This window comes from Colletotrichum gloeosporioides, assembly GCF_011800055.1.
Source record: "Colletotrichum gloeosporioides strain Lc1 chromosome Unknown consensus_66, whole genome shotgun sequence".
Classification (NCBI taxonomy): domain Eukaryota; kingdom Fungi; phylum Ascomycota; class Sordariomycetes; order Glomerellales; family Glomerellaceae; genus Colletotrichum; species Colletotrichum gloeosporioides.
This window is the reverse complement of record NW_025544711.1, coordinates 744,514-765,560: the sequence shown is the minus strand read 5'-3', so window position 1 is coordinate 765,560 and position 21,047 is coordinate 744,514. Positions and strand designations below refer to the sequence as shown.

At 53.6% G+C, this 21,047-nt stretch overlaps 8 protein-coding genes across 8 annotated transcripts; 4 read left to right on the top strand and 4 right to left on the bottom strand.

Annotated features, from left to right (window-relative positions):
- Positions 1-348: 348 nt before the first annotated feature.
- Positions 349-1,961, top strand: GCG54_00014855 (Sterol regulatory element-binding protein 1; the record flags this gene model as incomplete). Its single annotated transcript, XM_045414676.1, has 3 exons — positions 349-839; positions 901-1,714; positions 1,770-1,961. 3 exons carry the CDS (start codon positions 349-351, stop codon positions 1,959-1,961), a joined length of 1,497 nt encoding a protein of 498 aa, XP_045260798.1.
- An 858-nt stretch (positions 1,962-2,819) lies between these two features.
- Positions 2,820-4,403, bottom strand: GCG54_00014854 (Intermediate cleaving peptidase 55; the record flags this gene model as incomplete). Its single annotated transcript, XM_045414675.1, has 2 exons — positions 2,820-4,099; positions 4,208-4,403. 2 exons carry the CDS (start codon positions 4,401-4,403, stop codon positions 2,820-2,822), a joined length of 1,476 nt encoding a protein of 491 aa, XP_045260797.1.
- Positions 4,404-5,764: 1,361 nt separating this feature from the next.
- GCG54_00014853 (Hsk1-interacting molecule 1) lies at positions 5,765-7,842 on the top strand (the record flags this gene model as incomplete). Its single annotated transcript, XM_045414674.1, has 3 exons — positions 5,765-6,220; positions 6,278-7,639; positions 7,693-7,842. 3 exons carry the CDS (start codon positions 5,765-5,767, stop codon positions 7,840-7,842), a joined length of 1,968 nt encoding a protein of 655 aa, XP_045260796.1.
- Positions 7,843-9,492: 1,650 nt separating this feature from the next.
- Positions 9,493-11,760, bottom strand: GCG54_00014852 (Phenylalanine aminomutase (L-beta-phenylalanine forming); the record flags this gene model as incomplete). Its single annotated transcript, XM_045414673.1, has 1 exon — positions 9,493-11,760. One exon carries the CDS (start codon positions 11,758-11,760, stop codon positions 9,493-9,495), a length of 2,268 nt encoding a protein of 755 aa, XP_045260795.1.
- An 875-nt stretch (positions 11,761-12,635) lies between these two features.
- On the top strand, positions 12,636-13,318 carry GCG54_00014851 (Ubiquitin-like protein ATG12; the record flags this gene model as incomplete). Its single annotated transcript, XM_045414672.1, has 3 exons — positions 12,636-12,673; positions 12,730-13,198; positions 13,256-13,318. 3 exons carry the CDS (start codon positions 12,636-12,638, stop codon positions 13,316-13,318), a joined length of 570 nt encoding a protein of 189 aa, XP_045260794.1.
- A 140-nt stretch (positions 13,319-13,458) lies between these two features.
- Positions 13,459-14,542, bottom strand: GCG54_00014850 (3-methyl-2-oxobutanoate hydroxymethyltransferase; the record flags this gene model as incomplete). The annotated part of the gene is made up of 2 exons (XM_045414671.1): positions 13,459-14,070; positions 14,126-14,542. The coding sequence occupies 2 exons, from the start codon at positions 14,540-14,542 to the stop codon at positions 13,459-13,461; spliced, it is 1,029 nt and encodes a 342-aa protein (XP_045260793.1).
- A 1,676-nt stretch (positions 14,543-16,218) lies between these two features.
- On the top strand, positions 16,219-17,265 carry GCG54_00014849 (Ubiquitin-conjugating enzyme E2 8; the record flags this gene model as incomplete). Its single annotated transcript, XM_045414670.1, has 6 exons — positions 16,219-16,255; positions 16,481-16,541; positions 16,595-16,632; positions 16,684-16,798; positions 16,882-17,063; positions 17,129-17,265. 6 exons carry the CDS (start codon positions 16,219-16,221, stop codon positions 17,263-17,265), a joined length of 570 nt encoding a protein of 189 aa, XP_045260792.1.
- Positions 17,266-18,002: 737 nt separating this feature from the next.
- GCG54_00014848 (Coiled-coil domain-containing protein) lies at positions 18,003-19,064 on the bottom strand (the record flags this gene model as incomplete). Its single annotated transcript, XM_045414669.1, has 1 exon — positions 18,003-19,064. The coding sequence occupies one exon, from the start codon at positions 19,062-19,064 to the stop codon at positions 18,003-18,005; it is 1,062 nt and encodes a 353-aa protein (XP_045260791.1).
- Between the last annotated feature and the right edge of the window lie 1,983 nt (positions 19,065-21,047).

Sequence of the window (21,047 nt, the reverse complement as noted above, 5' to 3'; positions counted from 1 at the left end):
TGAACGCGACCGACTTCTTTGTCTTGCACTGCATCCTGCATCTCGACCCATCCCTGCCGACTTCTACGACTTCTGCGAGTTTCCCTTGCCGCCATAGACGACGTTGCCATTGCGTTCCGACTTCGACCTGATTGGCTATACGAGGTGGTACGACTGTCCATCTTGAATCGCCAAACTCTGCCCCCCCTCCAACCAAGAAACGTACGAGATCTCTGAGTCCTCGCTGCTCAGCACTCACCGGCATACGATTGGGCCGAGCACCCACTCTCCCTTCCGCGAAAAGACAATATCGATTTCTAGATCGACGACCGCCGACATTTCGGGGGCCGAAATGCTGGCTTTGTGGTAATGGACCCCAACTTCTTAAAGAACCTCGACTACTTCGCCGTCCCAAACAACCAAACAAATAATTCTGTGGAGCAACCCGCCGAATCTTCGGCCGCAGGTGCTGCGAGAAATGCTCCCGATCCTTCTCTCTGGGAGACCCTAGGGGCCGACCAGAGCAACTCTGAATCGACTTCCAATGGTCCCTCCTCAATGCCCTCTTTTGCTCAGGCCTCGCCTGTCAGCACGAATTTCGGCATGGGTGCTATGCCTGCTCAAATGTCCTTTGGACAAGGCCAGCCCAGGAATGCTTTGCCGACACGCACAGCCCAGAATGCTGGCCAGAGGCGGAGGGACGGTCACGATCGAAAGCGGACCAAGGTGGATTCCGAGGCTGCGGCACTAGAATCAGTCGATTACTGGATCCAATTCGACGACGACGATGAGCAAAAGCTCGGCGGTAGCTTCGAGATTGACTTTTCTAAGCGAAGACATCCGACCCAACACTATCCTAGGTATGCTCTTAGCGGCTCTCAAAAGTAGACGCATCTGAGCGACTTCGCTAACTCTCTCTAGACCACCGGCTGCGAATCGTCTGAACCCCATGTCAACAACCCCTGGCTTGGGCGCTGGACTGTACACAAACCCTGTATTCAAGCCGGAGGACTTCATGGACGACACTGCCCTTGACAACGCTCTCTCCGATGATGAAGAGCTTCTGGAGTCTATGAACCTAGGCGATCAGCTCGGCAAAATAGAATCGCAACCCCCTTCCGAGGTTCCGCCGCGAGAGGGCCTTTATTCGACGCCCCTGAGTTGGGAGAAGCCAGCGCCCGGCCTGCGGATGAACCCTCTATTTGGCATGGGCGGCATGGGAGGCATGGGCACGCCCATGCTCGATCCGGAGCAGCGACGTTTGCTGGCCATTGCCCTCAATACCGGTCGTTCATCAACTAGTCTAGGCGCCGGAATGGGTTTCGGGGTTGGCGCAGACCTGGGCCCCGAGTTTGCGAGTCTCGAGAATTTCGATGCCGGCATGGCGACAGCAAGCATGGATGAACTCACGAGGGGCCCCGAACAGTCGGGTCTCCACAGTAAGGGGAAGGAAAAGGAGAGAGACAGTGCAGAGAAAGACTCGAAAAACCAACGGCCGCAAGTGTCTCGAACCACGACGGCTGCAACTGGGGCCTCTGAAAAGTCTAAAGACAAGGCCAAGGCTGGCGGCGACCGAACGGCACATAACGACATTGAGAGAAAGTACCGCACCAATCTCAAGGACAAGATCTCCGAGCTTCGCGACGCTGTACCATCACTCAAGTCGATACCCGAGGAGGGAGGCGAAGACGCCGAGGTGGACAGTCAGTCGCAACGCGGGCCCAAAGTCAGCAAGGTAAGCGGTGACGTGGCCATTCAGCTTTACACAACATGTACTGATACACGTCTAGGGTACTGTCCTCACGAAAGCAACGGAGTATATCCATTACCTTGAACGAAGAAACAAAGCCATCATGCGCGAGCATCAGGAACTCGCCAGGCGCCTACAAGCCTTCGAACAACTGTTGAGCGCCACGGCGCGGCAACCCTTCCCAATGCCGAATTACAGCAGAACCTTGTTCGACCCGAGAGGCTTCTGTTAACATCTCTCCCCTTATCAAATTACGCATTATGATTGCGAAACTGTACATATTTTGTTGTCAAGGGCTATCATTTGCCCTAAAATATACGATTGCGACCAATCTACGAAGCATGAACAGGCAGGCATATACAAAATAATTCAAGGTTATCAGACCTCTATTCGGGTTTTTGGCACTATCGGTCAATTCCTCCGGGGATGTATTGAAGGTGATTTTTCTGTTCCGGATGGCATTTTCGGCATGGTTCTGATGTGACAGGTCATACACTGCTCTATGTCTGGCGCATATCCTTTTAGCAACCTAGAAAGAACACTTGGATTCATCGGAGTTTTTTGATGAGCACAGATGTCGAGCTGCGTGTGAGGTCCCAGAAACCTCTGAAATTGTAGCGAACACCCTTTTGTTTCATTTGACGTGCTACCTCAAGCTGCCAACGGAATGATCTCGTCTTGGCAACCAAATCGGCTGACTGACATGACCCCATTGGCATCCCCTTCGTGCAGCTGGTCTCCAAGAAGCGGGAAACGTCCGCTTCTAACAGATGAGGAGCCCGCCTGTTCCATGCCGAACCTTCCACGGGGCACCTCTTCTTGCACGTCAAGGGACTGCGAAGACAAGGGTCCTGTTTTAGGATGCCAGGAGAAATAACACTCACAACATTCGTTGCTAGCTCAGCTCGACGGGCAGATACGAAGGCAGCTCCTGGAAGTTTGCAGAGACACTCAGGAACAAGTTTACATTGTTTGCATAGCGGAAGCTACGCCGTGTTTTTTGTGTAGAGACACGACTTCTGTGCCACCCTGGCTTGATAGTGTACACCTTTGTTTACAAAATTTTGATCCTTTTCGGTTTCACAAGGGTTCAGTCCCTGAGAGCCTCGATATCGGCAACCTCCTTTACAGCTTCTGTCGAGAGAATGTACGGTGACTCGGTATCCACACAGACGCTGTCCTCAATCCGAACCGCCATACCGCGAAAGTGCTCCGGCCAACGGTCCGTGTCCGGAACATAGATACCGGGCTCGATGGTAACGCAGTGTCCCGCTTTCAACGGCGTTCTCCTACCATAGCCAGGAACATCGTGGACATCCAGGCCGACATAGTGACCAACATGGTGCGGAAATAAGACATCAAGGTCGCGGGAGGTGATGTCGAAGCCTAGGCTCTTGAGCTGCTCGAGCAAACCGTTTGCCGTTTGGTCGTGAATGTCGTCGAGGGAGAGATTGGCGTTCTCACGGCAAAGGGACACACTTGAACGTTGGACGGTGAGAACGGCTTCATATAGGTCCTTCTGTGCCGCGCTGAACTTGCCGTTTATAGGCCAGGTGCGAGAGATATCAGTGATGTATGTGCCGTACTCCCCGCCCGCGTCGACGAGAACCATCTCGCCGTCTTTCATCACGTTGTTATTCACGACGTAATGGATGCAGAGACCGTTTTGCCCGCCTGCTACGACGGGGACGTATGCCGGCCCGTCACAGCCGTCTGCGGTGAACCTGTAATCGAGAAAGGCGTGGAGGTCCTTCTCGCGGGTCCACTGCTTGCGCATGGCGTCGGTGATGACCCGGCCCGAGGTCTGGCCGGCGCGACGCATGTTTGCGACCTCTGCCGGGGACTTAATACACCTCAAAGAGTTCATGAGAGGATACAGAGGAATTTTGACCGAGGGAAACCATGACTTGTCGCTCTTCATGAGCTGCCATAGTTTGTTTTCTTGCTCGCCCTGCCTCGGTTTCTCAAGGTCTGTGTAGACGCGGCTCGCCGACTTGACGATGTCGGGGAGGTACTGGTGGATCTTATTGATATCGCCCGCCTTGTCGGCGTTGAAGATATCTGTAGCGGCCTGAATGCCATTCCTGGCACCTGACCACTGCTCGGCCGCCGGGTTCTTGGGCTGAGTGAACAGGTGGAACAGGTAGTCGCCGAATTCCTTGCCCGTCTTCTGGATGACAGCCACGGAATCGCCCTCATTCCAGCCGGTCAGGTACAGAAAGTTGGACTCTTGGCGATAGGGGAAGAAGACGGCACCGGAGCGGTACTTGAGGTCGGCGGCAGACAGAACGGCAACGCCACCGTCGGGCAGCTTCTCGGCCAGGCGGGCACGTCTCTCCCAGTATTCCTGGGCTGTGATACCCGGAGTGACTAAACATATAAGTCAGCCCAAGATCATTTGATTCAGGATCCTTGCTAAGAGTTTGAGGGCAACGTATTAAATGCTATGGGCAGTGATTGGGTGAAGATGGTACTGACTCTCGCCGGCTTTGAGAATGTGAGGATGTGTCTCATGCACTGGCTGGCCAAACTGGAGATCGGCAGCAGAGACGGCAGCGTAGCGGCGGATCTGACGACTCGATGAGAGTGACGGGCGCCACAAGGGCACGGAATTGCAGCATCTCAGTCTCTGAGCTGCCCGAAGGGCGCTGCTCACTGGACGTGAGGAGTTCATGACCAGAAATGGAGCGATGTGCAGGGGATGTAGGGCGGCAGGTGAGATTTATGAACGAGAAGGGATGGGTTCTACGATCCGGATGAGGTCATCACGGAAGGCAGTGGATGTACTGCAATCGTCTGCACTGTACCGGACGGAGCGAGGACAGGCTAAGGGCCAAAGGCTGCAGGCTGACTCGTCAAAGAGTGATCAGTTCAGCGCATGCGGCCTTCCCGCAAGGACTGAGACCGAGACGGGGCAGGTGAGAGATGCCCGTTTGGGAATCGGGCCACCAGGACGAGGAGCGGGCGATGGGATGACGCAGAGATTTGTTTGTTTGGAGTGGATGCTTTTTTTTTTTTTTATGTATCTAAGGAGTGGAAGAAGACGACGGACGGAGTTACATGGCGTTTATTGCCATGGACATTAATGTCGTACATATGTAGCTAAGGCAAGTAAAGTAAGTGCCGCAGCATATACGCAGTACAGCATGCAATGTGAAAGTGCCATGTCGAAAGAAACTGGATGCATCCATGGCTTGCCAATTGAGCGCCCCCCAGTTGCGGCAGGATTTTTTTTTATTGGTTTCCCACTGCAGCTCCATCCGTCCAATTTCCAGGCCGCCGCCGGATCAGGTCGCTACCAGTTGTTGTTGTGGTGCTAGAATGCCAGATTACAGCGAGCCTCCACTGTAGCACAGCAGCTGTGAAGTGTGAACAGTCACTAAGAGAAGACGCGCCGCTGCGGGTACTGTGCAGGCAGGGCCAAGCAAATTTGACCGGTTGCCAGAGAAGAAACTGGCCCGTGCGTGTTTTCCACGCTGCCGAACGGGGATTAGTGCTGTTGTTCCCCCCCCAAAAACCCATCAAGCGCGACTTAGGTGACTGGGTCCCGGACAGGCCAGGCACAGGCAGTGAGTGAACCAAGACGGGGGTGGTCTTGCTCATGGGCTGGGATGATGGCCGGGGACTCCTCCCACGCACCGCACACACACACAACACCAACCACTCCTCCTCCTACCTACCTACCTCCATATTAATAAAGCTCTGCCTTGAACCTGCCCACTCGCACACCCGCGTTCTGGCTGCTTCTTTTTGGCTTCACGACGAACCTCCACGACGACCTCCTCTCCTTCTCGCATCTCCCTCCCTCCTCACGGCCGCCCAGCGCATTCGATGTCTTCGTGAACCCACGACACGCTCTCTGTCGGAACGCGTGAGCGACGTGTCAGCCTCCACGTCGCGTGCCCATCCCGTCCCGTCCCGTCCACAGAGCAACCCCCCCGCCTCGCTCTCGACCGACATACAAACCCACACCACCACACAAACAAAACAACAACCTTTCCTTTCCCACGTCGAGCATATTGATTGGGCATTTTTATGGCAGCCATATCCCTATCGCCCACTCCAATCCCTCCCACGGCCATGTCCACTAGACGAACGCCTTTGTCTAGCAACCCCAATGTGGCCAATTCGCCCTTGAGATCTGCTTCTGCTCTGGCTCTCGCCAAGCAGAGGCGTTCTCACGCCAACATCCAGAGAGAAGAGCTGTACGGCCAGCCGCCGCCTTTGAAGAAGCAGGTCGTCGAGAACACTGCCTCCCGCCACCAACGCTCCCCGTCCAAGATCGCCAAGCCTTCACAACTGCCCCAGCGTGTCGCCCGCCCCGTAACGAAAGAACGCTCCACCCACCACCACGATGATGCGAACGTCGACAAGATCCGACAATGGCAGGCCGAATATCGCGGTCGATTCCCCAAGATGGTCTTCTACTTCGACAGTGTTGCCGAGGACCAGAGGGCCAAGCTTTCCCGCCATGCCATGTCTCTTGGAGCTGTATGTCGCAGCACATGTGTTGAAAACACTGTTTGGTCACTAATATGTCATGTGTAGAGAGACGAACGCTTCTTCTCGAGCAGCATCACTCATGTCGTGACCGCCCGTCCAGTTCCTGCACAGGAAGAAGTGCACGCCCCCGCACACCAAGACCCCGAGCCCGAAGAGCAGCCACAGACCATCAACCCGTCTCTTCTCGACCGGGCCCCCGATGCACGAAGACGTTTATTGTTTGATCACCCGTCAAGACGGACTCACACCCAGCCGCAAGATGACGGGGTCAGGCGTGCGCGTCCTACGCGCAGCAATGATGTCCTGCACAAGGCTCGTGACATGGGAAAGAAGATATGGTCGGTCGAGAAGTTCCAGAGGATGTTGCAGTTTCTGTTGGAGCCTGACCCGCACGTTGTCGCGCAAATTGGCCACAAGGGCGAGTCCAGGAGCTTGAGCACCAAGAGAACTGCAGACGAGCCTGGCCTGATGCAGTTGCTGCAAAAGGAGAGACTCAATGGTCCTTCTGATGCCGTCACGAGCCGGGAGATGATCAATTTCAAGGGACCGTATATATACGTCTACGACATTGACGAGAAGCAAAAGCCCATCATGGTGCGGGAGTACCCTAAGGTCAACAACAAGTACGACGGTGAATGGCCCCAGTTTAGGACTGTCACGGATGGCCGCTGCCCCTTCGTCGAGGAGCCGGAACAGGCTGAGCGACCGAGCCGTAAACCACAACCGCAGCAAAAGGAGCTGAAGGAGCCCAAGGGCGACAAAGAGCGCGTCACGAAGCCTGTGGACGAGGAGAGGGCGTCTCTTCAGCCCCCTGAGGTTCCTGCGCCCAAAACTGTCATTGGCAAGCGTACCCTCGCCGAGATGCAAGATGGCCAGAACAAGGACAAGGCTCCAGTGAAGCCCGTAGAGATGTTCAACCCGCCCAAGGTTGTTGCCTCTAATCCTATTGACTTTCGACCCCAGAATGCCTTCACCAGCCGTGCTGGTACTGCACGTTTCTTCGCCGGCGAGCCTGTGGCCTCGGGTCTTCAGCCGTCGAATGTTACTTCGGCCATTCGCTCTCAGATGATCTCTTCTACTTCGGGTGTCAATGGAGCAAAGGCCGGCACCAGCAAGGAAGTGCATGGCCTGCAGCGCAAGGTGCTGCAGAGAGGTGCCCCAGCGCCTCACGATCCCAGCTCTCGTCGACTGACTGAGATGAGCTTGGATGTGACGTCTACCAGATCTACCAGCGTTTCCAGGACCACCAGCAGACGGATGGAGCTCATTGAAGAGGATGCTGAGAAGCAAACTGCCAAGCTTGTTCGAACCAGCTCTAAAACTCAGGCGCCGCCTGCCAAGAGCAAGCGCGATCTGAAGCCAGGTTACTGTGAAAATTGCCAGGACAAATTTAAGGACTTTGACGAGGTGAGTTGATTGCGGTGCTCCGCAGTCTAGGAAGTTTGCTAATCATATGCCAGCATATTCTCACACGTAAACATCGAAAGTTTGCAGAAAACACCGACAACTGGCTCGAATTGGACGAACTACTTGGCCAGCTGGGCCGCATGCCCAAGGGCTATGGCGACTACAAGCATCGCGCCGAGGAAGTGTCGATCGACGACTCGTAGAAATTGTCGACTCGACGAACTCGTTTCGCATCATGGCACATAATAACCGATTCTGCCTCACTCAAACATGGTTTTTGATTCCCCGATTTCCCGACGCTGTGATCCCAGAAGCATCACGCACATTCACACACACACACACACATACATACAAAAGCTACGGATTCGTTCCACACACGTGGAACCAATGATACCAGTAGACTGACCAAAAGAAGTCGCCCGCGCTTTCCGGTCATGTTTTTCTCTTCGTCTTTCTCTAATTGGTCGGGCCGCACTGAAAGCATCGCATGCACAATGGCGTTCGGCATGGAGCATTTTATACCACCACGGCTAAGTTTTCTCATTCGGCAGGCAGGCTGGGAGGCATTGTGTCGTCATCCAGAGGCGGGATAAGTACAGATGAAGAAGGCAAAGGCGAGTCATAATGAGCATGGTGTAGATATCATTGAACAGTCTATGATTGTGTATACTGTACGTTGAACACGAAACACTTATTGGTTTGGGAAGCCAAGGGCTGCTGTGGTTGTGCTGTGAGCCGCACAGCCATGGCAGAGGCGTTTTGGAGCAATTGAAAGCATTTCCCCTATGTCCATCTGGCAGAGTTGTGAGATGAAAATAGGCACGTCACTTTGCCATTTGGTCTAAAGGCTCCGGAAGTTGATAAGGCCCAACACGCCGCCAGTCAGGTGTATGAACAGACCAGAGCCCGACGACGGTTGGATTCACGATCCTCTTCGGCTTTGTGCCTGACTAGGGCAGCTGTCTAAAATAGCCATAGCTCACGCGACACCTCTCCTGCGATGGCAGTCTCACACTTGGGTGTTGACTCGATGATGCGCAGCACACAACGAGAGCAGACGCTCGAGACGAGCTTATGCGTAGTTGGAAGGGAAGTACAATGTGAACAGTGTTCGGTCTGCTGCTGCTTGGATCGAATGGCTGGGGATACGAAGCGGGCAAAGGTAGCATACAAAATAAATGTTATACTACAGGCCGCTTGTATGTGGCCAATGTAAACATTGAAGTCAGCAGCACCACATCCCGTCTCGAACGCTAAGGTAAAGTAGGTTCCTCGAAAGAAAGCCCCGCACCGAACCGTGCCGCCCCTCCACACCTGTCCTAAAATGGACAGGCGCACGGATGGATGCCCGGGCGCATGCCAGGGCGCTTTTTACGTGGGTCCGTGCGCAGAAAAATCTTCATATTGGCAACAGTGATGCCCAAATTTCAACCAAGTCTTCGTGGCTCAGTCGGTAGAGCGTTGGTCTCATACTACAGTCAGTATGACTCCGCCATAGGCAGAGATATCCAAAGGTCGAGAGTTCGAGCCTCTCCGAGGACAATCTTTTTTTTTTTGCCTTTTGCTCCTTTGGTGCGTGGGATCATGGCTTCCTTGTACGTCACAATGCTCTATGAATTGTTCTTCTTGACTGCAGTTTCTTCTTCGAGTCACTTCAAGTACGTACAGGCCTGTTCAACCATTTTGAAGTCGCCTTCTTTCCCCTGCCAGAGAGCCTACTCATACTTGCAACATCGCATCACTAATGCTCGGAAACATTCAAGTCAATTGTAGAGAAGAAAGGGTTGCTCGCTATATTAAAGTTTCGTTCTCAGTCACTCATATTTCACATTGATGAAGAGGAATCTCGACATCTACAGCATCCGTGAAACCTCCGTAACCATTCCTAGGATCCCACGACCCATCTGGAGCGTTCCTATAACACCGTCATGACTGCTGGTGGGGGTGTCCGTCTCGTTCTCTGGGCCCTCTTCGGCGCTGTAACCGAGGCATCCCATCAGCGTAGGTGTAACGGAGCCTTGACGAATCTCTTCGTAAACCAAAGACACGTTTACACCGATCGTGCTTTCTTGCTTCGCTCTGAGGCCCTGATGGAAGGAAACTCCCAGTCTTCCGCGCACAACGTCGTACAGCACAGCCGAACCTGCCCCAAGTCCGTCCAGGTGTGCTGTAGTCTTGTCGTTGTTCATCCCCAGATGGTTGACCTTGGGATTATTGGATGGGTCTAAAAGCCACATTTCCATGCTCTCTTGGAATTCCCTTTGGCAGTCCAAGATGCCTTTGAGAGAGGCGTCGTGCATCTTCTCTTTACCCATGAAATCCAAAGCATGCGCTGCGAATTTGGAGGCCACGACTGAGCAACGCTGCAAATGACTGGCCTTGTTCGCCTCATACCACCAAACCCTTACCAATTCGTCGAGGCCACTCGTAAGTTTCGTGAGCTGAGATTCGTCCAGCCCGAGACGAGCACGGTCTAGGCGTTTGGACAAGACAACAGAGCTGAGAAATCGCTCGTGGTAGTCTCTGAGGTCGATCGCTTGACAGCATACATACAGATGAGCAGCGCACATGTGCGAAAGAACGTCCACAGCCTCCATAGTTCGTCGACCTGTCAGGAAGGCAAGAGAGTTGATACCTTGGTTGTGCATCTCGGCCGAATGAACATGAGCAGATACTGGGTGTGCGAGAGACGCCAGTTCCGACATGTAGGCACTCATGTTGACATCAATCCCCTTCATCGTGTAAGATTGGTCGGGGTCACCAAAGACAAGATTTGGGTCCAGGCCGTTATTCGTCGTCGGGTTGATCAGCTCAGAGCACTGAGAGAAGAGCATTCGACCAATCATTTGAAGTGCGTTCCTTGTCTTGTCCATTGCGGATGTGATGGCAACTGCTTGAAAATTGCCTCCTGAATAGACCTCTCCGCCAGAAGGATCATATCCAGAACCGATATCAATTACTGGGTTGTCCGACGTCGAGTTGAGCTCAACCTCGATTTGGCGCTGGGCTAGCATCAGGTCTTCCAGGTAAGGACCAATCCACTGCGGTGCTGTCCTTGTAGAGTACCGATCTTGCCAGAGACCTCGACCCGACCTCTTCTTCGTCTCTAGTCCGATGACGAAATCAGAATGTCTCAAAAACTGCCTGATGTTGCAAGCTGTTTCGAACTGACCAGCATGGGGTCGAATTCTGTGGATGAATTCATTTGCCCACTCGACATTACCTCTTAGACACTCGGAAGTAAAAGCTGTGAGGGCTTGGGCGAGAATCGCAAGCTGATTGGCCTCGTAAATGACCAAGGTGGCCAGAGCAGCTGAAGGGGCGGTCCCGTTGATCAAGCCGAGGCCCTCCTTTGGTTGTAATTCGACAGGCCTGATGCTGCATTCCTTCAATGCATCAACGGCGGACAAGATCTTCCGGCTTACCCCGGATCCGATTCTTACCGTGATGTTGGGGTCTCCGATCAGAGTCCCGGCGATATATGAGAGAGGCATTAGGTCTCCCGATGCCGATATCGTTCCTCTTAAAGGAACTAGAGGCGTGACGTCGTGACGGAGAAGTTCCAGCAACGCATCAATGACCTCTATCCGGACTGCGCTGTGGCCGCGCAGGTTTTGGTTGGCCCTGATAACCATGGCTGCCTTCACCCATGCTAGGGGGATGATGTGAGACTTCTCGTCTTTGTCGGTTCGAGAGTCGTCTTGATCGGCGGCAGCAATGACAGCACTTTGGGTATGTTGAAGCAAAGATATCTGAAGTTTCTTGAGCTGCTCCGTTCGAGAGTCTGCACTGCCGCCAAAGCCCGTGTTCACGCCATACACCACCCAGCCGTTTTCTATGTGATGGTCGAGAACTTTGATACTTTGGGCGATTTGCAGATCGATATCCGAACTCCCAGTGTTACGGTAAGCTCCATTGGCCTTTTTGTCTGCTTCGGTTGGCGGGTAGCCCTTTATGCGCGGCACGAGTCCGTGACGGGCAACGGCAACGACTGTGGCGATGTCGAGATGCTCACCATCTAATGCCAGTTCGGGTCCAGTTCGTGTCATACCGTGAACGGTCTTCAACGTCTTCTGCATGTCTGCAGCGTGCGGGGTTTCCGAGGATGGTGTTGATGCCATAGCATGGAGGGTATTGTGCGAGGACTAGGTGTTTCGTCTGAGCAGCTCAATAGAGGGAGCGTGACCAAATTAGAGGGCGGTATCTCACGAGGGAGGGTTTGCGCAGGAGTCGACGGGTAGAGATAATAGAGAATTTACTTGGAGGAAGAGACTGCTAGGAGGGTGATAAAGATGTTTGTTGAGGCAATAAGCAACAGTCAAGGGCCATTGTCCAAGATGTCACTCCTGCAGCCACCCTCGTGGCTGCATGCATGCATTGTGCCTACCTTACCATACCCTAACCTACCTACCTTCAGGTCTCATCGGCCACTGCCTCGCCGTTTTCTTCTCTTCTGTGCCAATCAAGGTAAGGCAGCAAGCAGGAACGCCTCCAATGACTTGGGCATCTTCCACCTAAACCGCAGCGAGCTGTCACGGCCGAAAGTACGGTGAGGATATGAAAGAGAACGTGTTTCAGCGCCACTCGGTGAGTCGACGAGATGCGGCATCAACGTTATGTCATGACGGTGACATTTTTCGCCTATTAAGCAGCCCAGATTTGTGTCAGGTCGAAGTTGGGTGCAAAGGGGCTCAAATAACGGAGGTATCTTAAACAATTGATATTCTCCTGGGCCCCGCTGTCCGCTCGGGGCTCGTAAGGTAAGGTAGCCCGTTGCATAGCACGCCGCAATGGCTCCTGGGCTCACTGACCCTTCACCGACTACCCGGGCCTTCCAACCTTCCAGGTCACCTTACAGCGACCTGACCTGCCTTAGGTAGGTAGGTAGGGGGTTACTTACCTAAGGCACCTGGCGACGCCCCACACACACTGCCCGGGCACACCTGAAGGGTCTAGGCATGTAATTACTCTAGTGGTGGGTGACTTGCCTTGAGCAATGGACGCGATGACAAAAGCCAGCCAGCCTCTTTCAACGTCCATCGCCGTTTCCTGACATCTTACTCCCCTCGCTTTTCTCGACTACAGCAAAGTCCGACACGCAAGGACGCTGTCAAGTCCCAGACCCAAGGTTCATACAAGCACCGCATTACGCCACCGAGTTCACTGAAAATGGCGGACAGCCCTGCGTCTCCTGGTATTCCCAGGTCAGACTCGGCGTCACCAACCCCGGCCACAATTCCTGATCGCTCAGCCTCTCCGGAGATACCGCTCACCATGTCCGCTTCAGCAATTTTGACGGCTCAGCCGCGGGATGTTGCCTCAGCACTCGCCAGTGCTGGCGGGTACGCCTCAGAGAAGGTCGTTGTCAAGTTCAAGCCCGTGGGAAACGCTCCCGCTCTCGCTATGGCCGTAGCCAAGATATCCTCCACTCAGACCTTCTCCACCGTCATCTGGTACCTTCGCAAGCGATTGAAGCTCCGAGACGCCGAGAATGTCTTTTGTTACGTCAATGACTCCTTTGCGCCCTCTCTCGATGAGATCGTCGGCAATCTACACAATGTACGTTGCTCATGTCAACTTCACACACCTGGACTGTTGATGTTAATCGCGTAGCAGTGTTTCAAGGACTCAACAGGCCAGCTTGTGATTTCATACGCTATGAACCCAGCCTTTGGCTGACTACAACTATTCTATTAAATGGTATCAAATATTTGAGGGAAAAAAGACGGCAAATGCCTCAGCCACCGAGCCCTAACACCGGTAATGCAGCCCAAACGCGATGCAATGCAAATGCTTCAACGGCTGACTGTTACAGCCTTTTACAACTTCTCTAGCGTACTGGAAAACGTCTCAAGCTCTTCCTTGGAGATGGGATAAGTATGTTCGGGGCCAGGGTATTGTCTGCTCTTCACGTCGTCGCGGTAGGCTTCGATAGCCTTCAGGCTCTCGCCCCAGACATCGCCATACTTCTTAACAAACTTGGGCAAGAAACGGCCGGGAGGGAAGTTGCCTGTCATGTCGACCTGCACCAAGACTTGGCCCGAGCAGCCGTTGCCGGCACCGATGCCGATTGTTGGGATGGCCAGCTTCTCTGTGACGAGCGCGGCAACCTCTGCAGGAACAGCCTCGAGAACAACTGCGAATGCGCCAGCTTCTTGCACGGCAAGTGCGTCTTCGAGCACCTTCATGGCGCCATCCGAAGTCTTGCCCTGGACTCTAAACCCCCCGAGGGCGTTTTGGCGCTGTGGTGTCAAACCAACATGAGCAAGTACGGGAATGCCAGCACTGGTGATCTTCCGGATGGTGGGGGCCATCTCCTTTCCACCCTCGAGTTTGACACCCTGGACTCTGCCTTCCTTGATGAAGCGGATAGCAGTCTCCAGAGCCTGTTCAGGGGCAATTTCATAGCTACCCATAGGCAAATCGCCAACCTATGGCTGGAATTAGTCTGATATTCATGTGGTTGATATCCAGGGGCCAACTCACCGTAAAAGCGGACTTGGTGGCTCTTGCGACAGAACGACAATGCAGTAACATCTCTTCAACCAGAACCTCGCTAGTATCTTCCATGCCAAGTGCAACCATGGCAAGGCTGTCACCGACGAGGATGATCTCCATGCCAGCATGGTCTGCAACATGGGCGCTGGGGAAGTCGTGCGCCGTCATGACTGTGATGGGCTCACGCTTCTTGTGGAGGTTGCGCAGTGTAGCGACGGTAACCTTCTTTCTGGGGATTGCTGGAGGCGTGCCCATAGGAGAGTGTGAGCTGTACCTCAGCTGGGGCTGTTGCAGCAATGCAGGATAGGCGGGCCGCATATGGAAGGTTGCCGACGAGGGTCGCGTGCTGCGCAGGGCAGAGGCACACGACCTCAGACAGGTACTTCGGATAATATGGGAAGACATGTGTAATGACAAGTACCTTTTTCTTCGAGGACAAGCTGATGCAAAAGCGTGATGTTTGCGCGCGGAAAAAAATGCAAATGATGCAATGCGAAATCAGTGGTTGTTCTCGCGGTATGGCATGGAGGAAGAAGAGTTTTCGACGGTGGTGTTTGGGCGCAGCGCAAGTTTTATTATCCAAGTCATGATGGTTTTTGCTGCGTAGAATTGAGTATCTCCAAAAAATACCGGTGGTGTTTCGTTCACGCCGCCTCAAAGGGAAGAAAAGTGGGGGCAACATGGCCGCTGGACGCCCGTGGAACGCTGGAAAGGCCCCAGAAACGGGGTCCGGTCCACCGCAACGTACCCCCGCCATTGGGTGCGCCGAGGCACGGCCCCTCCCCACGACTGACAAAGTGCCGTCTGCTCGGATGTAGGTGCCTACCTCCACGTCCTTGAGGTGAGATGAGGTGGCAGGATTAGTGAGCGGATGCCGCGCTCTTCCAGGGCTTCGGGGCCTCCTGTGCTGGTGTCTACAGCGTACCTTAGGTATTGTACTTCACGGCTGTGCTGCTCAACAGTACATGCGTTGCGCTCAGCCAAGACCGAGGCAAGATAGCCTCGGGCCCGGCGGATCTGGTCTCGGTCCTCCGCAATGGCGGCAGCAGCTAAGTTTTGGCACCTAGCCCCCAAGTTTTCCTTTGGCCCTGATGATCGAGAATACCTTTCCTTACTTAGGGATAAGCATAGGCCCTGGCTGCGTATTATCTGGCCTGCCGCTGGACGCGGTCATCGCAGTACTGCACCAGCCGACACCGCTCATTGCAAGCAAACATTCCCAAAGAAGGAATGCCCCAAGCGATACGCGAAGCTCAAAATGGATGCGATTACGGTGTCTTCTTACAACTTAGTGACAACGTTGCGACAACGTTGCCCTGTCGTCAGTTTTCGCCTCCAATCCTATTCTTGCTCTGCATCAGCAGGCTCTCCCTGCAGGCCTGCCCCGAACGTACTCGTGGTGGCGAACTTCCACGGAACGGCCCTGACTCTTGCTGTTGCCGTTTGCCGGAGCGCCATCGGCTGCATCAACCCAGTCTTTCATGCCAAGTTGATCCAGGGCCTTGCTGGCCATGAGGACGACGCTTGGAGTCCACCGCCTACTTGCCTACAAATACAGCCCGGGTTACGTGTACTCTACTGAGCAATGGCTGGAATACCCAGCCTCTCATGCGCCAGCACTACCTTGCACCGCATGGTATTGTTGGTCTTTGCGACTAAGAAGGTTCGCATTGTCTACCTTCCCCAGGTAGGTAAGGTGGATTTATAGATACCGTAGGTGATAGCTTAGCGTTGGGGTCAAGATCCCACGCTGAATCTATCCGCTTAATCCTCGGGCCCACCTTCCTTATCGTGGCACTTATCAGCCGTGGTCCGGGATCGCCCACATCATCATCGCGCGTGACTTGGCGTCAGGAACCCGATCCGACTCCTCCCCTCTTTACAACAACCAACATCTCCTTTCCCTCGATTCAGCCGACACGATCGCGATTTTTGTAGAAATTCACACCCACCCGAGTCCAAGCAGCAACCCGATTCAACAGACACATTGTTCCAAACTTAACGTCCAACTAGCTGTCCAGTCTACTTCCGCCCGCCCTTGCCTTCCAGCGATCGTCCGAACCCCCCGCGCAACCCTCATCATGAGTAGCCCACGCAGAAGAATCGAGACTGATGTGAGTCTGTCTTGCTGCCGCTTTCTCAGGTCCAAGAGCCTACCAGAACACTGACGTTTCTTTCTGTTTGTTAGGTCATGAAGTGAATAGCCCAAAATCACGCCACAATGATGCTGTTTTGCTAACATGGCCTAGGATGTGCGGCTCGCGAATCCACGGCTCCTTTTGCTTGGACTGACAGATGCAGGTTGATGAGTGACTACGAAGTGACATTGGTGAATGACAACAGTAGGCTTGCATCCCGTTCACCAAGATACTCAAGGCTTTGGGTCAGCTGACAACGTTGCAGTGTAAGGACCGAACCCCACGCCCAACGACTTCCATCCTAACGACCCTGACCTAGGCAAGAGTTCTACGTTCGCTTCAAGGGCCCGGCCGAGAGTCAGTATGCGCGATTCCCAGACATTACGTAGTCAAGCTAATCAAGCGTAGCCCCGTTCGAAGGCGGCGTCTGGAAGGTCCACGTCGAGCTCCCCGATCAGTACCCATACAAGTCGCCTAGTATCGGCTTCGTAAACCGTATCTTCCACCCAAACATCGACGAGCTGTGAGTCATGGGAACTTTCATAAGAGATGGACACCGTCCTGGGTTACATCCGGAGCGAGGAACTGATGGGGGATACTATATAGGTCGGGTTCCGTCTGCTTGGACGTTATTAACCAGACCTGGTCGCCCATGTTCGACATGATCAACATCTTCGAGGTCTTCCTTCCCCAACTCTTGCGATACCCGAACCCGACAGACCCCCTGAATGGTGAGGCGGCCGCCTTGATGATTAGGGAACCCAAGAGCTATGACGCCAAAGTAAAGGGTGCGTAACATCGGCGCAGGCAGGCGCACGAAGCTTGACAAGAATTATCGCTGACAATAGTGCAGAGTATGTGCAAAAGTACGCGAGCAAAGATGCCGCCGATGAGAAGGATGGCGAAAGCGAATCCGACGACGCCATGTCCTCAGTTGGCAGTTTTGGGGATGATGACGAGGAGCCTGCCGGCCGCCTCGACGACGTATGAACGCAATGATCTTCGAGAACTCTGTTAGAAGCATTCATGGAACTGGCGTCGATGGACACTTATATTCCCCGGGCTCGATTGGTCTTGCATTTTGTACTCCCGCTCTTTGCAACACCTCTACGACCAGGGGTCAGCAGCTGGGAGCATTTTCTTTGCGTTTATGGATAAGGAAGGCATGTATGGGATCATTTTCGGAGTTTGCAACAACACAGGACGAGCTGAATTATGAGAGACATGCCTCAAGAAGACGACAATGGTTGGCCGGCGGAGACTGGGGTTATGCTCAATGCCTCCTCGGACTGGATCTTTGGTCGACATTCGAACAATAGGGTCCATTCCATCAGGAGCCTCCCATAGTTGCCAATGATTATATACTGATCGAAACTAGCCGTCACAAGTACCGTGGCTCAGAAGGTCTGGGGCATTTGTATATCTGCACAGCGACTGTGCTACTTGAATACTGTGGTCAGCGTTGCGCGGCAAGCGAACAAGCTTCACTTTCTTTTTGTTTTCCTTTTTTTTTTTTTTTTTTTNTGCGGGGCAAGGGAAAAAGCTTCCTTTTTTTTTTTTTTTTCTTTTTTTTTTTTTTTTTTTGTGAGTGTAGAAGGCACGCGACGAGTCGAATAATATCCTGATGCATTGTCATCCCAAACCGTATATAGACAATACTCAAATCCCTGGGTATCACAAAGTGTGCCTCTCTCAAAACGCCATGTCGTAAAACGTGGGGGGTTACTTCAACTCGAGTCTGAATCGTAGCTCACTAGAGCTTTGGAAGGCGGCAATTTCGGCCTGTCTTCAATCGTCTTTGGATTCTCAACTTTTAGGTCCCGTTTCCTCTTCAGACCGGGTATCCTCGCTGGTGTCCGCTCCGTCGGCGCATCTCGCAGGAATGGGTCTTGCGACATGCGTGTATTGCCTACAATCTCCGAGACAATATGGTGCCTTCTCTTTGACGCCAACAGCTCCGCTTTTGGCGTGCCCTTTGGAGCTTCGGCCTGACCTGTCCTGGAGCTGCCCGCAGAGCGAAATAACGGCTTCGCCAAAGCTTTGCCGACTCTTGTGTCATCATCGTCGGGTGCGAAGTCCACCAGTGCCGCCCGTTGCGCATCTTCTTCCGTTGCGGGCACCAGATCGATGCCTAGACTCATTTTATCCTTGAGTGCCTCGCCCACCGCAGCTTCCTTCTCGCGCTCTTTTCTCCCAACCCGAAACGTTTGCCTCAGGGCCTTGTTGCGGGAGTACGGGTCGTCCCACTGCCGCTTCGAAACGTCCTCCAGCTCGTCGATCCTCTCCGTCGCCTGCGCGAGCTGTTGTCTGTCCTCGATCGTCTTCTCCAAGCTCGCAAATGCGTTGCTCCGCAGCTTCTGCCTCTCCCCGTCCGTCATGATCACCATCGCGCCCTCCCTCGGCACCGCGCCGGCGGCGGTGTCGTCCTCGCCCACGTCCCGCTTCTTCGCGCCCGACACGACCACGTACGCCGTGCTCTTCGGGTCGGTCTTGATCTCGATGGCGCCGCCGCAGTCGGCGTGGCGCATGCGGAACTGCCATATCGGCGTCGAGTAGTAGCTGCCGACCCGCTTCTTCTCGGCGTTGAAGCGCACGCCCTGGCCGATGATGGTGGGCTTCGGGCAGGTGGAGCACCAGATGGCGTAGGGCATTTCGAAGCGGACGGTGAGGATGCCGGAGGACAGCTTGGAGGCGCGCGCGCCGAGGGCGTGTTTGCCGTGAAGCTTGTTGCCTGACGTCGTGCCCTCAACGTCGGGCGGGACGTAGCGTCCCATGTTGAAACCCTGCATCTTGGATGTATGTCTCCGCGAGGGCGCTGAGGCGTGGTGATGGGTCGCGCATTGGCGGGTTGGGCTTGCAACGGCTCGAGGTCGTGGTGGTCTCTGGTTGCCTTGATGATGACGATGATGGAGGATATTAGACCGCGGCGGACATGGTGGGGTGTCACAGGCATACAATCACTGCTCTACCGCGGGGCGGTTTGCTTATGTAATGCGATGTTCCTAAGTACGTACCGCCGCGAGGACTTCACTCCATTTCTTCCTTCAACTACCACTTGACTCCCTCAGACTGGTCTATTGGAAAGCCGACTCTTGCTCGTGTACATGGTCAGTAATACGCAAGGAACGTTATCCACAAAGGTATACGTCAGACCCGGCTTCTGTCATCCCTGCGGATGTCGTATTGTTGCCGATATGCGCGGTAACCACCAGTTTGCGAGCCATCCAGCTGTCCCGTCCCAGTCCAAGTCAGAATCTTTTTCGAAGATGTGTTGGTCGACGATCAATTATGCCTATTACTCAAAGTAAAAGAATGACTTAAGCCGACGATTGCCGCTTTAAAGGATGAATGCCGTATAACGGCTGGTCTAAGGCGAGGCTGATGGGCAATTGTCACCATCGATTGCGTGCTTCGGCTGGAGGCTGGATACATGAGGCGGCTCAACCCACCACGACTCTGTATCCCTTGAGCCTCTTGACCTGATCCATCCGCACATCCTGGGCTCTTACAACTTCAAGCCGCTCGTGTCTCTTCCATAAACCCTAGTGATATCACTTCACCAACACTCTTTGTCCAACCTTCCCGTACGCATCAACCTTGGCATCCCGCCATCGACTTACACGATTATTTTCGTCATTAAAAGACGTCAATCATGCAAGATGATGTAGAGCTGCCTCTCAATCGTCGGTCAGCTTCCTCAAAGCAGCATTCAACGGTCTGAAACAATCAGGAGTGCCAAATCCAGAGTTTCTCCAATCGTGAGCCCAAGAAGCACGGCTGCAGAATAGGACAATATCAGTATTTTCTGAGTCTGTAAGAAGCACAACGAAATTGATTGACTTGACTTTTTTATTGACTTGACAGTGGCAGTCTCGCCAGACACAGCCTCGCTAGACCCGTCGTGTCAGTCTTCGTCATAGCAATAAACTCCATCCGGCAACCTGGAAGGGTATTAGGCTACTGTTGAATCCTTTCTCGTCCATCCCAGGCTCGAAAGATTCATTTTCGCCGTGCGGTACGATCTCATCTGAGCCTGGGAGACTCCACTTTGGCAACAGAGAAACTACCTTGCAAACGCACCTTCCTGAGCACCAGTCTCAGTCACCCGAACACCCAACGGCCACGCTCCTGCCCGTATCAGCTGCTTGCTCGTCCAGCGACGTCGACAAACACACACCTTCACGGCTTCTCGGTTGGCGCAATGGTTAGCGTTCTGGACTTTTAGGAAATACTGAAATCCAGGGGTTACGGGTTCGAGTCCCGTACCGGGAGAAATTCATTTTGTCGGTCTGAATTATCGTTAACTTATGCACCTGATTACTTGGAAGGCAGGACTGTCGCTTCAGGCAGACGAGCAAAAGCCACCTCAGCTCCAGCAGCTGCTAAACACGACTGCAATTATTTCCCTGCAAGTAGCATAGGACAGCAAGGTTCTAGACATGAACGGGGGGCTCTGATGATATTCCTGCAATGCCTCCTGATGGCTCCACCTACTAATACGAAAATGCCAGGGAAACAATCAAGTGCAACCCTTTAGTCGCTGGCTACATAGAGCGTTACTTGGCCAGTCACTGACAAACATCCAGCAGCAATAGTCAACGGAACCGGGGCTACCAGGGTCTATAAGCCAACGCAGGACATCAAGGTATATCATTTCACATCCAAATCTCAATCTATGCTAAGTATGGATCGCTCAACATCCAAAGACGATGCTATTTTCTACCCCACTCAAAAATGACGGACGTTATAAACCCCCCCCAGAATTGCGCCGG